Source organism: Lichenostomus cassidix, chromosome 5 (assembly GCF_008360975.1).
Source record: "Lichenostomus cassidix isolate B80296 chromosome 5, HeHo_3.0, whole genome shotgun sequence".
NCBI lineage: Eukaryota > Metazoa > Chordata > Aves > Passeriformes > Meliphagidae > Lichenostomus > Lichenostomus cassidix.
In genome coordinates this window covers 53,558,755-53,573,155 of record NC_139486.1, presented here as the reverse complement: position 1 = coordinate 53,573,155, position 14,401 = coordinate 53,558,755, and the positions used below count along the sequence as shown (strand labels likewise).

The 14,401-nt window shown below is 40.6% G+C and overlaps 1 protein-coding gene across 5 annotated transcripts in view; it reads right to left on the bottom strand.

The window, feature by feature from the left end:
* SBF2 (SET binding factor 2) overlaps positions 1-14,401 on the bottom strand; it is a 228,137-nt gene extending 213,736 nt beyond the window's left edge. For 2 of the 5 annotated variants that reach the window (XM_085063120.1, XM_085063121.1), the window contains exon 1: positions 14,147-14,401. In XM_085063120.1, the coding sequence (XP_084919246.1) occupies positions 14,147-14,201 (55 nt within the window). In that variant the 5' untranslated portion in view covers positions 14,202-14,401. The remainder of the gene's footprint in view (positions 1-14,146) is intronic. The other 3 variants (XM_085063122.1, XM_085063123.1, XM_085063124.1) reach the window with 3 other exon arrangements.

Genomic DNA, 14,401 nt, shown 5'->3' with positions numbered 1-14,401 from the left:
CAAAAATCAGCTCTGTACCCACCTGCCAGAATGGCATCAATGCCAACATTCAGGCTGGTCACCTTATGCACCAGCTAACCCCACCCTGGTATGTGCAAGCCAAGACTGTAAAGCACTATTAGATGCTCTCAGGAGAATTTGGCCCAGAGTACTTAGGCACGTTTTGCTCCACATTCTCCAGTACTCCACAAGCTGGGGATGTGCAGGAGATGTGAGCAAGGCTCCACAGTTATTGGCCTTCTGTCATGCCAGAATTTCAAAGAGCCGGTGTGTCAGCATACAAACACCCTGAGCTCGCCAGAGAGCCCCACAGGAATGCTCTGCTGTCTGAAGATAAGAGGACTTACCTGGAGAACACACGGTAACAGATCGAGTAGAATGGCTTCCAGGTCAAAATAACAATAGCCCAGAACAAGGGATCAAGTAAATATCCACAGAATGCAATTCCATCAGTGCCTGCTTGATTGACCCCAAATGAAACAAATCCATGCCAGTGATCACGCTTACACAAGGGCAAATGCAAGCACGTTGTCAAAGTAGTCACAATCATCTCATGAGGTCATCTTGCTCAACTACTACATGACAAACTTTGTTCTTCACAGCTGCAGACAAGTTCCAAACAACATGTTTTGCTTCCGAACCGAGAACAAAAAGCATGGGTCTACTTCAAACAGGCAATCAAAATTAACACCATTGTTTGAAATACCATCAACTGTCCCCAAGTCAAACACTATTTATTTGTGTTCTGACTCTCAAAGGTTAACAGTATTCCATTCCCTCCTTGCCCAAAGAGCACAGCTGCCAGAGTGACTTACATTAAGTGGGGATCAACACAAAGAATGTGAGGGCTTGAAAATAATGCTCTATGCAAATTTCTTTTAAATCCACAGATAGGAACTTTGAAACATCACAAGCGTTACTGTGTATTTGTATTTCTTCTAACACTAGCAGTCTTCACTGAAGCTGAACTTTGCATAATGTGAATTGCATTTTGCCCACATAGCACAACATCATTTCACCTGATCATCAAGTGTAGTTAAACAAGTACTGCAAACAGTGGTCAATACTTACCCGACTGAAAAAAGACCCAAGAAATCAACAGGAAGACCCAAAAAAATAATAATTGTTCAAACTGACACATTCATATGTTATTTCAGGGTTTTTGAGAGTTCTCTTAAAACCATAATGCAAGAATGAAGTGTGGTTCTGTGCTTCTGCTAAATCACCCATTTCCTTACTGCCATCTCCTGCCCCATAAATTAGCTACACTGCCAAGATTTTACACATCTAAATGCACTTCCAGTGCATGCATCACTAGCAGTAAAAATAATATTTTTTTAAATCCTCAATCCACATTTTGCATTTGTGAGAAACTCAGGGAACTGGTTGTTTGAAATGAGAGCACAAATGAAGAAAACAGAGTTAAATCCACATCCTAGCAAACAATTAAATGCCACTTGACTATGGGCCCGTAATTAATTAATAGAACATAACCTCTCCCTTCTGAGGCTGTGGCAGGCCCAGAATCTTAACTGGAGCGTATTATAATGTGTCTGCCACAAAGGCAGGCAAATATTCTCCTAAGAGACAGTAAATCGTGTTCTCACGAGTAAGATTGCAACTTTCAGAGAGGTTTCCTACAGAAACAACGTTTGTGTGACCAATGGCCTTTAACCCAAATAAATAAACACACAGTGACCCTGATCTGAAGAAAAGTTAGTATTCAAGACACCCTGTTCCTTGTCTGTAGCAGCACTACCAGGGCCATTCCAGACAAAAGACAAAAATGTGCAGAAATACGTCACTCGTTCTGTTGTTTAGGAAATAATTTGCTAACTTGTTTCTCAAAGTCCCTGACTTTTAAAATATCACCCTATCTAAATGCACCCCAAACAACCCAAAATTTGGTATGCCTAGGAACATCAACTGAATACACTTTCTGCCAATTTATTCACTACACACACTCAATCATATTTACAGCAGCATTAATTCTATCTCTCAGACATGATATGTGAGTCATTGTGGGATTCAATGTTCGGTTTTTGGATTGGAGTGGGTTTGGTTTTGTTTTTGATTTAAGTTGCTGCAGGCTGAAACACAGAACATAACTGCAGCTGCTCTTTTAATACATACAACCATATATACACAAAAATTTCTTATATATATATATACACACACACAAATTATTTATTACTTTCTGAAAATGCAGACAAGAAACACAATAGAGGACAAGATAAGAATTCAAAGTGATCCTGAAAGGCCAGGAAAAAGTTACTAAAAAATGTTAAGAGTGTGACTAAGGAGAGCTGCAAAGCTGCAGAGTTAGCCAGAACACCTGACTGCACATATGGGTGATGGCCAAATAGTGGTTTAGGTAAAAGGGATGTAGAAGGTAAAGTACACCACAAAGTGACCCTCAGTGTTGTGATGCTGAAAGCTAAAAATAAAAAATAAAAATATCAGAGTGATGTCAATGCACGGAACTGCCCACAAAACCAGCAAGCACCAGTCTCAGTTTGGTAAGATTTCATGTAAATTACCACATCCAGTTTGGTCATCTCACTTCAAGAACAGTAATAACAGGCTGAAAACTGTACCCAAACCCACATGACTCAAACACTACAAAAACTCTCCTCAAAGTCAGCCAGAAGAGGATGGGAATAGACAGAGCAGGCTGTGCAAATGCTGTTATTGAGGGTCTTGAGAACGAGTTAAGATCTGCTCCAGCCAGCTGCTCCAGCCAGCAAAGGCTACATTGTGCTCCTTGGGAGAGCAGAACAGACCAGGCAATTCCCAGAGATCCTGTCCAGTCTTTAAGGCTCAGGACTACAGAAACCAGGGCTGAACAGGATCTCTGGGACTCACCTAACCCATTCTTGGCCCCTAAGCTGCAAGTCTCAGTACCACAGTGGTTTTGGGTGGGTTTTTTCCACAATTCCACGCTGTTTATTTCTAAATTTACTGATGCCATACCAGACATGAAGCTGAAGTTTTACTGAGAATTGTCCCAACAAATTCCAAGAAATCTTCCACTAAGTGACAATAGCTAAATTAGAGACCATTGCTACGAATTCTTTCTCACCACTAATTGTATTTTAGCTTGCATTTATCAAAACTGCATTTCATCCAAAATTTTAACATCCAGTCCCTCAGCATGATGAGCTCTTTCTGGAGCCCTTCACCACAAGCTTTAGATTCAGCTATTCAAAATTACTTTACTTGCTTTGAATCATCTCCAAGTCTCAAGCATTAATTATTCCACCTCTCTTTTTGCTAGATATTAACAAGTTTAATAACTTGTTAATATCTAGCAAAAAAGATATTACCAAAACCATTCTATGATTCTTTAATCTATACATAACTCTTGAGCTCTTACCGTTAAATCAGGAACAGCTTAGATTCAGATACAAAAATTTGCTGCTAATTAAGTTTGGCAAGACCATGTTGACAAAAATCTTGGTCCATCTGCTGTGAAAAATGCAGAAAGCATACAGTGCTTTGCACAACATTAAGATCACTACAATCCCAAGCTCTTCTTGGTAACCATGAAATACATAAGAATAAAAAAAGATACAGAGTCTTCATAAAACCCTAAATTAAATCTGATAAAATACAGGATTTATTATGTTTTGGTCTCTGTAAATCTTTTTTCAAACCTGTCAGAGAACAGTTAAGACTAGGCAGAGAGAAGGTATCAGACTAAGGCAGTAAGTAATGAGGGTTTCCTACTACTCAATAACTACTGCTCATTTCTAGACTTCATATGGGGATTTTTAAACAGAACTATACCCTGAGTCTTCTGCTTTAGAATTTCAAAGTATTTTATTAGTAGGCATGACTTAAGCTTCATACGAAACGTAAAACAGGAAGAATTACTGATTTTTGGGGAGTCAGAGAAGAGGAGAAAAGAAGTTAGTCATGGGATACAATTCAACTCACAGACTTCAGCATAAGTTTAAGAACACTAGCTGAGAATAAACAGAACACACAGAAAATTCAGTTACAAAGCAAGATAAGAGATCCATGGGTTTTATTTTTCAGCACCCTATCCTTTACCATCACAACTTTGAGAAATGAAACATCTCCAAGTCATTCCCACAAGACAGAAACAATGGGTGCAGACCAGTTAAGGGCTTTTATAAAAAAATATTACTGTTATTACTTTCATATAAAATCCTACTTCTGGGTTTTCTAACTCAAAAAAATGGTAAGGATATTCTCAAGAAAACATGAGATTATGATAACAATAGTCTCCTGAGTTAGGCCTCTCAAATCCTACCTCAGTGTAAAGAGCAACAATCTTCATTTTCATGAGAATTAAGTAAGAATGTTAATTGCTACCTTCTGTCTTCTACTAGGCTATCAGCAAGAAGAGCAGCTATGATTATCAATAACTATGTCTAGAGACTAGACCAGTGAAGCCACATCTTCTTGAACTGCAGTTTTCCAGAAAGGGCCACATCTTTGTAAATTTAAAAAAAACCCAAAAAACAACAACAACAACAAAACAAGCATGTAAACTATTTTTTCAAGAATTCAAAAACATCTCACAGGGTCAGAAAGGCAGAAAGCATGTTTTCTGAGTTCTTTTCAAGACCACTCTCTCACAAAAAATGAGTGACAGTCTTGCCTCTTCCAAAAAGATGCCATGTGGCAAAAGAGAATAAAATGATAAAAAACAGCCTCCACAAGATTACTCTGTTAAATATGTATGATCTCATCTCTTTTAATAATAAACACTATAAACAAAGTATTTGGAAAACACAGTGCTGAAACAACAACCTTACAAAAGCATCACATCTTGAATCGACACTGTTTAATCAGCGGCAAACCTGGTATCATTATTTATGCACATTAATCAAACAGGAAAGAGAATCTTTTGAAAGAAGAGTTTTGAATTCCAAATCACAAACATGTGGCTCTCTATGGCTTTGTTTTCTTTTCAGTTGCCTGTGGCTGAAACAACATGCCCCTTGCTTTGGCTGTCGTGCTGAATTTCAGTGCCATCACAGCTGACACGCCACAGCTCGGACACTGCAGGTCTAAGACAACCTACTGAGGTGCTTTGGGATGTTCCAGCTCTCTGTGCTGCTTCCCTGCTGGAAAGAACCAACTCCTCAGAGCTGGAAGAGGGAACATTTGCCTCGTGCCTCAGTGGTGTCAATACAGATCCAGGTGCCTCAGCTTAGAGCTTGTTTACAGGCAGCTTGAGTCAAAAGCTCAGCTCTGGAGTGGAGGTAGCACAGAAGTGGCACCAGTGTCTAAAACTGCTGCAGGAGCAGCTGCCTCCAGCTAAAGGGCAAATCCAAGACCTTTGCAGGCATTATCTTAACTCACGTGAGCAAAGTGGACCAGAATTTATTGCTGAAAATCAACATTTAAATTTCAGTCACCATAAAGTACCTATGGTAGAAACATTCCCCTGCAGCACTTTGAACACTCACATGAATTTCTAAACACAAACTCTGACTATTTATTACCACAGAAAACATCCTTTTATCCTGTGTGTATGCCTAGTTATCTTATTTGTGTTGCAAATACCGTTAAAAGCATCCATTGCAAACCTTGGGCTTTCTACCACTGCTGAAACTTGCTGATCATGAGAAACACACGCTAATTAGCTTCCTATTTTGCAAAAGCAAGCAGCTCCTGAAGGGCATAAAATAAGAATAATTCAATAATTGCACTTCTAAGAAATGTGGGGTGAATCCCAAAGGCAGTGCTCAGGCAGCAGCTCTTCCCTCCCTTAACAGGGAATTCCAACTTATTCCTCAGCTGCAGCCAGGCACAAGCTATGGCTCAGGAACAACCCCAGGCTAAGACACTACAAAAAGCAAATTCTGCCTGGCAGCCCACTGAACAAAATACACTGAAGAAAAAAAAAAAAAACTTTCACAGACTGAAGGTTCTAAGAAATTGCAGCCTAAAACAGGAAGACCCAGAATAGATTAAATTACCCAAACTATTATGGGGAAAATGCGGGTTTAAATCCATGTTTTAGGAAGGCAAAGTATCACCAATTTGTCTTTGAAATCTTTTCTAAAAAATTCTATGTTCTTAAAAAAATATCAAATCTACTACTTCTCTCTTCACAAACTACGAAACAAGAAAGAAAATGGAAATCCTCTTGTAAGTTCTACTAGAATGTTTTGTATTAGAAACTAGTTTAAAAATAGCATATAGCAACAATATAGCCCAGTAACAGCCTAGTCATCACACAAGCTTCATAAAACTACTATGTATTTTTCTGGGAAAATAGATTAATTATGAACAAACAGCTCTGCAGGAACAAAGCATGTGGCTTTCTTCTATTTTTATGCAATTGCAATTTGCATGTTTATGAAAAGCAGTGTGTGTAACAGAATTTAAAAACACAGATTTCCTAATTTAACCTTTCTTAAAAAGTACACTATGCCCATTCAACAATATTTCAAGAATTAAAATTCCATTACAGTTGAATTTATGACAAGATCACAACTTTGCCCTTTGAGTCTTTTGTTAGTCACACATTTTGTTAGTCACACATTCAGCTTATTCTTACTGCCATTTAGAAATTAGATTTATAGTTCACAGAACAATAGTCACAAAAAAAGGACAAACGTCTGCATTTCTTTGTCCAAAACAAAAATACACATGTTAAATGTACAAATTTAAACTGCGGAAGACTTCGACAACACAATGGTCAAGCTAAAACATTTACTGGACTCTAACTGGTGCAGTTACAATAAACTAAGAACCAGGAGTGCAATGTTTTTTAGATACACAAATAGCTAACAGCCATAAGCATCACTAATGGTGCTCTAACCTCTTGTTCTAAAACTATTTTAAATTATTTTTTCACTTAAGACTAACTAAATGTACCATATAAAGTCTCAATGCTTAACATCTGTTTCCAGCTCAATTATTTCAACAAAACTTCACACCAAATACTTTTTCTGCTTCCAAGAAATAAGACTGGGGAGAAAAGGATTTTTTTTGCCTAAACTAAAATTCTACCAAACACTCTTTTAGGCCCAAAATTTACAGCAGCGACAAAACCTGACCCTGGTATTTGTGTGATGAATTTAAATTCGTTTATTTAAAGATGAAAACCATAAGGAATCAGACTAAGAGGCCAAGAGGACTTCATCTCAGAAAACCATAGAGTAAATAAAGAGAGTTAAATGGATACTGAGAGGGCAAGAAGGAAGGAGAAAGTGAGAAAGATGATAAGGCAGAGATTCTTCTGGGGTAAACCTAGAAAACCAAGCTAGAAAACAGAAGGAGCTCTAAAATACCAGAATGTGTCAGAGTAAGCAGGAGGAGTGGCTAGTGTCTTAGGGAGAAGGGTTCCTAAACCATAAGGAAGTGGTAAGTGATATGCAGCTCACTACAGTCTGGCAACACTATCCATGGCATTTGGCAAAAGTAGCTCAACAAAACCCCATTTTCCAAATGCACAGCCTTCCACAACTGAAGCCAAGGTTCCACAAAGAAGAGCTGTCATCCCTCTGCATCCACAACTATCTGAGAAAGCCTCTGCCAGAATGTCTCATCGTCCTTCCAGTTACAATTCCAGCAGACCAAACCCAACACTCCAAAAAGATGTTTCCAGTCTTGCTGAAGATCTATCCAAGTGTCAGATGATGGATTTTCTGGGGTTTTAAATACTAGGAAACACCATATGAACCACAGTAAAAGGATGTGATAAGGACATTATTCCTACCTTCTATTTTTTTCCCCTTGAATTTCTTTCTGAGTGATTGATTTTGTAAGCCCAGTAACATTCCTTTGTCTCTTTTTATCCACTGAGGTCTCCCATGGTCCACTGGGGTTTTGCATGCAACTATCCTGAATTTGTATCCAAAATTATGATGAGTTTGTTTTTTCTGTCTATTAGCTTTCCTCCACAGCAGCTACACACAACCCCAGACCGTACTGTCACCAACTGCTGGTTCTGGCTGCAGGAGTGACTGCCTGTCACCTGCGTCCAGCTCAGTGGAAATTCTGTGGTTATTTACTTGGACACCTTGAGCACAACACTATTAGAAAAGAAACAAAGAATTCAAACTGTGTTCAATGACTGCATTTTTTCATAGTATTCAGTTTGCAGATTGAAAACTGAGAATTGTAAACGTTAGAGACATGAAATCATGATCTATCTAGTCACTAGCAGATAAGCAATAACCAGCATGTTCTTGGCTCAATGAGCAGGGATTTAGCTGCCAAATCCCAATCAGCACTAACTGGATTGTCCTTGACTTCAGAATATACCACTGACACCACAGGAGTAATTTATTTCAACAAACACATATCAATGGAACACAACTCCCAAAACACCAAGCAGAAGAAAATTAATCTCATCAATATTGATAATGCTATTGTTAAAATTTTTTTTCTCTATATAAGCAGTGAGCCTGAAAATCTCATGCTACTGTGAAGAGGAGTAACAGGAGAGATGAACCAAAGGAAAACCTCCTACTCACCACTATACATTTGCATGATACAACTTTCACTGACAGTTATCAAGGCTGAACTGTGAATCTGCTGTTACACATTTTACAAATGATTCCACAGTGACTGTGGTTTTTCTTTGTAAGCACCAGTAGTTGAGGAGGTAGTTGGTGCTTTAAATTCATGTCAGAGAACTACTACAGCAGTGTAATTCTCTTCCTCACTGTTCTAAGACGAGACTGTTACATTCAGGACTTTGGAGTAGTTAAATGTCAGACTCACTGTCCCTCCACTGAAAATATGATTGTGGTTATAGAAGGCCAGGGCTTGCACAGTATTCAGGCTTGCATAACAAAGTGTTTTCCATGAACACACTGCAGGAAAAGTGTCTTTTTGTCAGATAATCCACAAAGTTAATCCAGGACAGAAAAGGGGAGAGAGAGTTCCTTGACTGCAATTTAGTCACAAAGATAGGAAATGCTACTTCCCTCAACATAATCTGTGTCCTCGTATTGCAGAACAAATGAAGATAGCTTACAGCAAAAAAAACAAACAAACAAACAAAAAAATCAGCCTCCATGAATGTTTTAGCTTAAAATGAAAGGCTGATGTAAAAAAATATAATTTTATTGCTGTTATTACTATACTGGCAAGACTGACTGAGCAGAGTCTCAAATCCAAGTTCTTTAGAAATATTCACAACAGACATTTCAGGAAGAGTTACATGCTCTGTATTGATTTTAAGAGATCTCAAAAATGGTAACAAATCCATAAATCAAAATAATTTTTTAGTCAACATTATATACTAGAAGAAACTGCTTGAATACCTTTTATGAAGACATGCTACCAAAAAACACTGAGGGTCCTCCAAGCAGGCTTCCGAGAGCTTTATCTCACAAAAAAAACCCCAACAAACACCACCACAATCAAAACCACACAAACAAAACCACATGCAATGGAAATATTCTTTCCTCATTCTGTTTCAGCATAGTATTGTGGAATCTGTTGGGTTTGAAAAGTAAAGCACAAGGCTTGTAGGAAGAGATAATTTCATTTACTGGAGCAACTAATTTGTTTACAAGGCTTTTGGGCTGCCATGCCCTATCTAGCCATAGCCAACTACAGTCATCTCCAGCACTACACTTGATGCTTCTTTCTATTACAGCTACAAGAATTCTCCTGACACAACAAGAAGGATTTAGTTTTTGTTGCTTTTTTAATCCCTTTGAGATTTCCCCGGATTGCATTTGAATCAAATTAAGCTGCAGCACAGATAAGAAAGCCACTGAAGTAGCAGCTTTGTTTCCTTATTTTTCTATGTTTGCTGTTTTACGGAGATTGCATACCATGGCATCAAAAAATTATCCACTCCTTATACACACACTAGCTAAGTGGAATGCCCAGCTTCAAATATACAGAAAATACACAAAAAAATCCTCATGATACTATATTATTCACAGGCAAAATCTGCTCACAGGAAAAAAATAAATAAATAAAAGAATTAGACAACTCCATTTAGAAGCTTCTCCCACTCCTTCAACAATCACTTGTCTTGTTTCAATATTCACCAAGATACGAAGCTATGTTACACAATAAAGACTTCCCTGAAGAGGAGTTGATAAAAATCAGAACAGAAACAACCACAACAGAGCCTACACATGTTATACCAGCATTTATCAGTTATGACAACAGCCAAATAAAACTGCTATACTGTTGCAAGCCTTCGGTCCTACACACTGCAACTGCATACACGAGCAAGAACAAATCATTCCTCTGTGTTCTTAGAGCCACCAAACCTCACAGAAAACCTCTTGCTCCACCTCAAAGCTTTTCTCCTTTAACTTTTGGGTACACAACAGCACCCTACAGGAAAGCTGCTATGGGTGTATGGGCAAATTAATCAAATCCAGTCTTTGGATCCTCTCTTCTTTATCCTTACCTTTCAGCTGCTGAGCTAAGAAAGACACAGAATGTTCTCTCTTTTACCTTTTCCAAGTATCACTATATGTAAATTATAGGGATAGATTAGGGCTTATACCAGCAAAACCAAAACCAAACAAAACAAAAAAGGCATTTTCTCATGCCTTTCTGTGATCTTTGCAAACATCTGTGTTCTTCCTAAATCCCATCCACATTCCATTATTCAGACATATTAAATGGGAATTTTTTGGTGAAGCACATCAAACACACTTCAAAATCCATGAAAAAATAAAATGGATAAACAGTAAGGCATCCTGGGATTTCTTCTAGCTGTTAACCCAGAATGCCTACATTCTATAGCACCTTTGCTCCGTTCAGAGACTTCTGTAAGTGCCTTTTGTAGCCAGTTATGTAACAGCTTTATATTGTGTTGATATGCTGGGGGAAAACATGGTTATCCACCTTAGCCAAGGTTCAGCTTGAAGGCAAAATACACCAAGGCTGATTGCTCTGCTGTGTGTATCACTGAAATCCTTCATGTTTTCACTGTCAGAACAAAAAACAGGCCTTTAGTAAAGCTAGAGGATTTATAAATCTGGTTTCTCTAACCCTGTCAAGGACTGAACATGCACTTCTGACAGCAGCTACTGTCAGAATGGCTCAGAATGAGCTCTCAAAATACACAACAGCCATTCAAACGATGATCTATCTAAGCTTAGCTTTAAGGTCAAAGACACAGACTGAGCAACTTAAGTGGGAATACAGACCAATGCACCTGAAATACAGAAAAAGCTGGGTGAATCAGGTCACCCTTTACAACACAAAGACTTCTCAACTCCTAAGAGCCAGCAATTCTACTGTCACTTTTCAACAGCAAAGCTCATTCTCCTCTCAGGCAGAGCCTCTGTGCATCTTGCCAAGCATGAATAAACTGCCTGTTAGGCAAATTACCCAAATGCTCCCATTAGTTTCCTTGGAACATGTAGGAGACTAGGGCACCTCACTGGCATCTTTGTGCCCAAGGCTCTAGGACCATTTAAGCTGATATAAATTCAGGGTACATTGATCTGTCTTCTGGCAAGCTCCTGACCCTCCTTTATGCCAATACTGGCATCCATCTGACATCATCAACTCATCAGAGTTGGTGAGCCTACTTTGAAAAATTAGCAGAAAAGTAACCCAGGGACAAAACAATACAGCCAGACAGGTTAAACACCCAGCAAGAAAGGTCTTTTGGGTAGGTCAGTATCCTAAAGAGAGCTGAAAACCAAAGGAAGATTTAACACAATAGGAATGACAGCACTAGGACTGCTCTAATATCCATTTACAGAAGCTTAGACCAGAACAGGAATGGACTTTCCTATGGTGGACTCCCAAAGGACACACTCTCTGGTTTATTTGAGGACAATAAAACTGATCACTTCCCCTGAAGAGTATGCTAGATAAAATCTGGTAGCATCAGTAACAAAGCTGTTCCACAACAAGAAAAATCTACAAATCTGCTCCGAAACAGCACAAACCCTGCATTTTAGACATTTATAGAGAATGTTTTTGAGCAAAGCCACATAACCTGCCCAGGAAATCAGCACCTTTACCATATTTTCAGTGGTACTGCAGATACTGATACATGTAAATAAATGCATATAAGCAGCTGGGAGCAGAGGAGAGCCAGCAGATCCAGTGGGGTTTTTCTGGGAGAGCAGTCACTCCTATAAACACCCTTCCATATAAACCACGAGCGCGTATCATCCCAACGCTGCTGACACAGGGTGGGGGGAAGGGGGAAGAGTACAGGATTTTTGTTTGCCTGTTTACACAAAACTGTTCCACAGATTAGGCCTGGGAAGAAAAAACAAAACAAAACAAAAACCACTATGAAATGCAATTACACTCGACATTAAACACATTAAAACCAAGACAGAATGTTGCTGCAAATGAAAAAAAGAACAGCAGAAAGAAAAAAACCCTTGTACTTAAAAATACAAAAAGCTTCAAGGGTAGCTAGTCTATAATCCCAGAAATGTTTGTTCTTGCTTTTCACGTAGAAGGAAGCATAATAAACGCATCAAGAAACTCCCGTTTTATAAGAAAAATAAAGGTCAGTACTCCATGTATTATGGGATTGCATGTGGGGGTAAGGAATTTGGAAAACAATGCATGCCTAGTCTTCAACAGAATGTTGTTCCTTCAAGCATTTTTATTATGAAGCATTAAAGCAGCAACAAGTAATTTAAATAATAAAGTCTAAACAGTTACTTTTTGGGCATGACCTTTTCAAATTAAGATTCTGGAGTTACTTCTGAATCTGCTCAGTTTCATCTATAAAAGCAGTTCTACTAAACTTCATTAGAAAATTTATGTACAGGAAGTTAAACACATACTTAAATGCTACAGATGAAGACATTCTACAGACATAAAGCTTTCCAATGCAATCTGTAACTTCATTTCATGTACTCCATCAGATTGATCATACCCATGAAGTAAGTAGCCTACTTGCTTCATCTTCTTTAAAGCACATCTGGGTTTTTGGTTGCTTCTTTGTTTTGATTTGGGTTCTCTCTACTTTGTCAGGGAAAATGTTCCAAACAGGAGAGTGGCAAAAGGAAATATCTTTATTTTTAACATAAAATACTCCCCATTTCACGTCTCAATTTTGACAGTACAATTAGAACAAACGTATTATCAAATGGAGTGGGAGAAGAAACCAGGCTGTAACTAATACAATAATAACAGCAGAATAGTAAAATCCAAGAGACCCTTAGCAGAACTTCGTAAAACACTGCATCTTTAAATACACAGATATAATGACTTCTCTAAAAATTATATTTCTTTTAAAAAAACCCTTAGCCTGAGTTTATTAGCTACACTTTTAGAATGAACAGATACAAACTACACGCAATTGCTACTTCAAAGAATTACTCTGAGTAACAAACTTGAGTGTTGTTTGGTTTATGCATAGTCAAATAAATTAGGGAACATTCGACTGTTTAAAATATTGTTTATTAACAACATACATACAAAGGATCGTTCCGAAATACCCAGCACAAACAAACACATACCAGTTGACAATCACTTCATTTTCCAATCAGTTTAAACACTGATTTGAGACCTCTCCAGCTACCAAGCTGGTATCATAACGGAGAGTTACGTAACACAAACCACTCTCTCTTTGCCCACAGAACGACAGCAGATAACAGCACTTCCCTTTCCCCGAGCACACAGTTATCCCGAGGCTTTAGGGAAAGCAGCCGTTCCCGCAGAGCCTCCCGGGAGCCACGGCGCTTCCCGGAGGGACAACGAGTACCGTTCAACGGTGCGAATGAGCAGCCAGAGGGGCAAAGCCCCGCCGCTCGCCGAGCCCCTCGGCAGCCTTTGTTCTCCCGGGAGGCGGGCTGTGGCGCCCGGGCCGGCGGGACACAGGTGGGACAGGGCGGCAGCGGCCCTGCCAGGGGTCCGGGGCTGGGGCTGGGGCCGGGCACGGCCGCGGGCCCCGTTTGAACCTGCCCGCGCTTTCGGCGAGGAGCCGCAGCCGCTTCCAGCGGGCGGGGCGCGCCGGGGCTGCCCCGGCCGGGCGGTGCAGGAGCCCCTCCGCTTCCCCCTCGGGAAAGGGGGATTAACCCTTGGCTCGCCCCGCTGCCCTCACCCCCTCCTCCCCCGGCCGGACGCGCGCCCCGTGCGCGCCGCAGTCTCCTCCTCCCGCGGCCCGGCCGGAGGCGGGCGGGGGCCGGGGCCGGGCAGGAGCGCGGGGAGCGGCCAGGCGCGGCGGGGCAGCGCTGCGCGCAGCCACACCTACCTGTCTTCTCGTGGTCATAGCCCACCACGATGAAGTAGTCGGCCAGCCTGGCCATGGCTGCGCGGGGCGCGCCTCGGCCTCACCACCCCAGCGGCTGCGGCGGCGGCTCGGGGCAGGCTCAGCATCCTCCGCTCCGCGCCCGCCGCAGGAGGAGCGGCACCACCTCAGCCATATTGGAGGCGCGGGCGCGCCGTGCGCCTGCGCGCCGCCCGGACCGCTCGCCGTGACCCCGGGGCTGGGCGGGGGCTGGGGCGG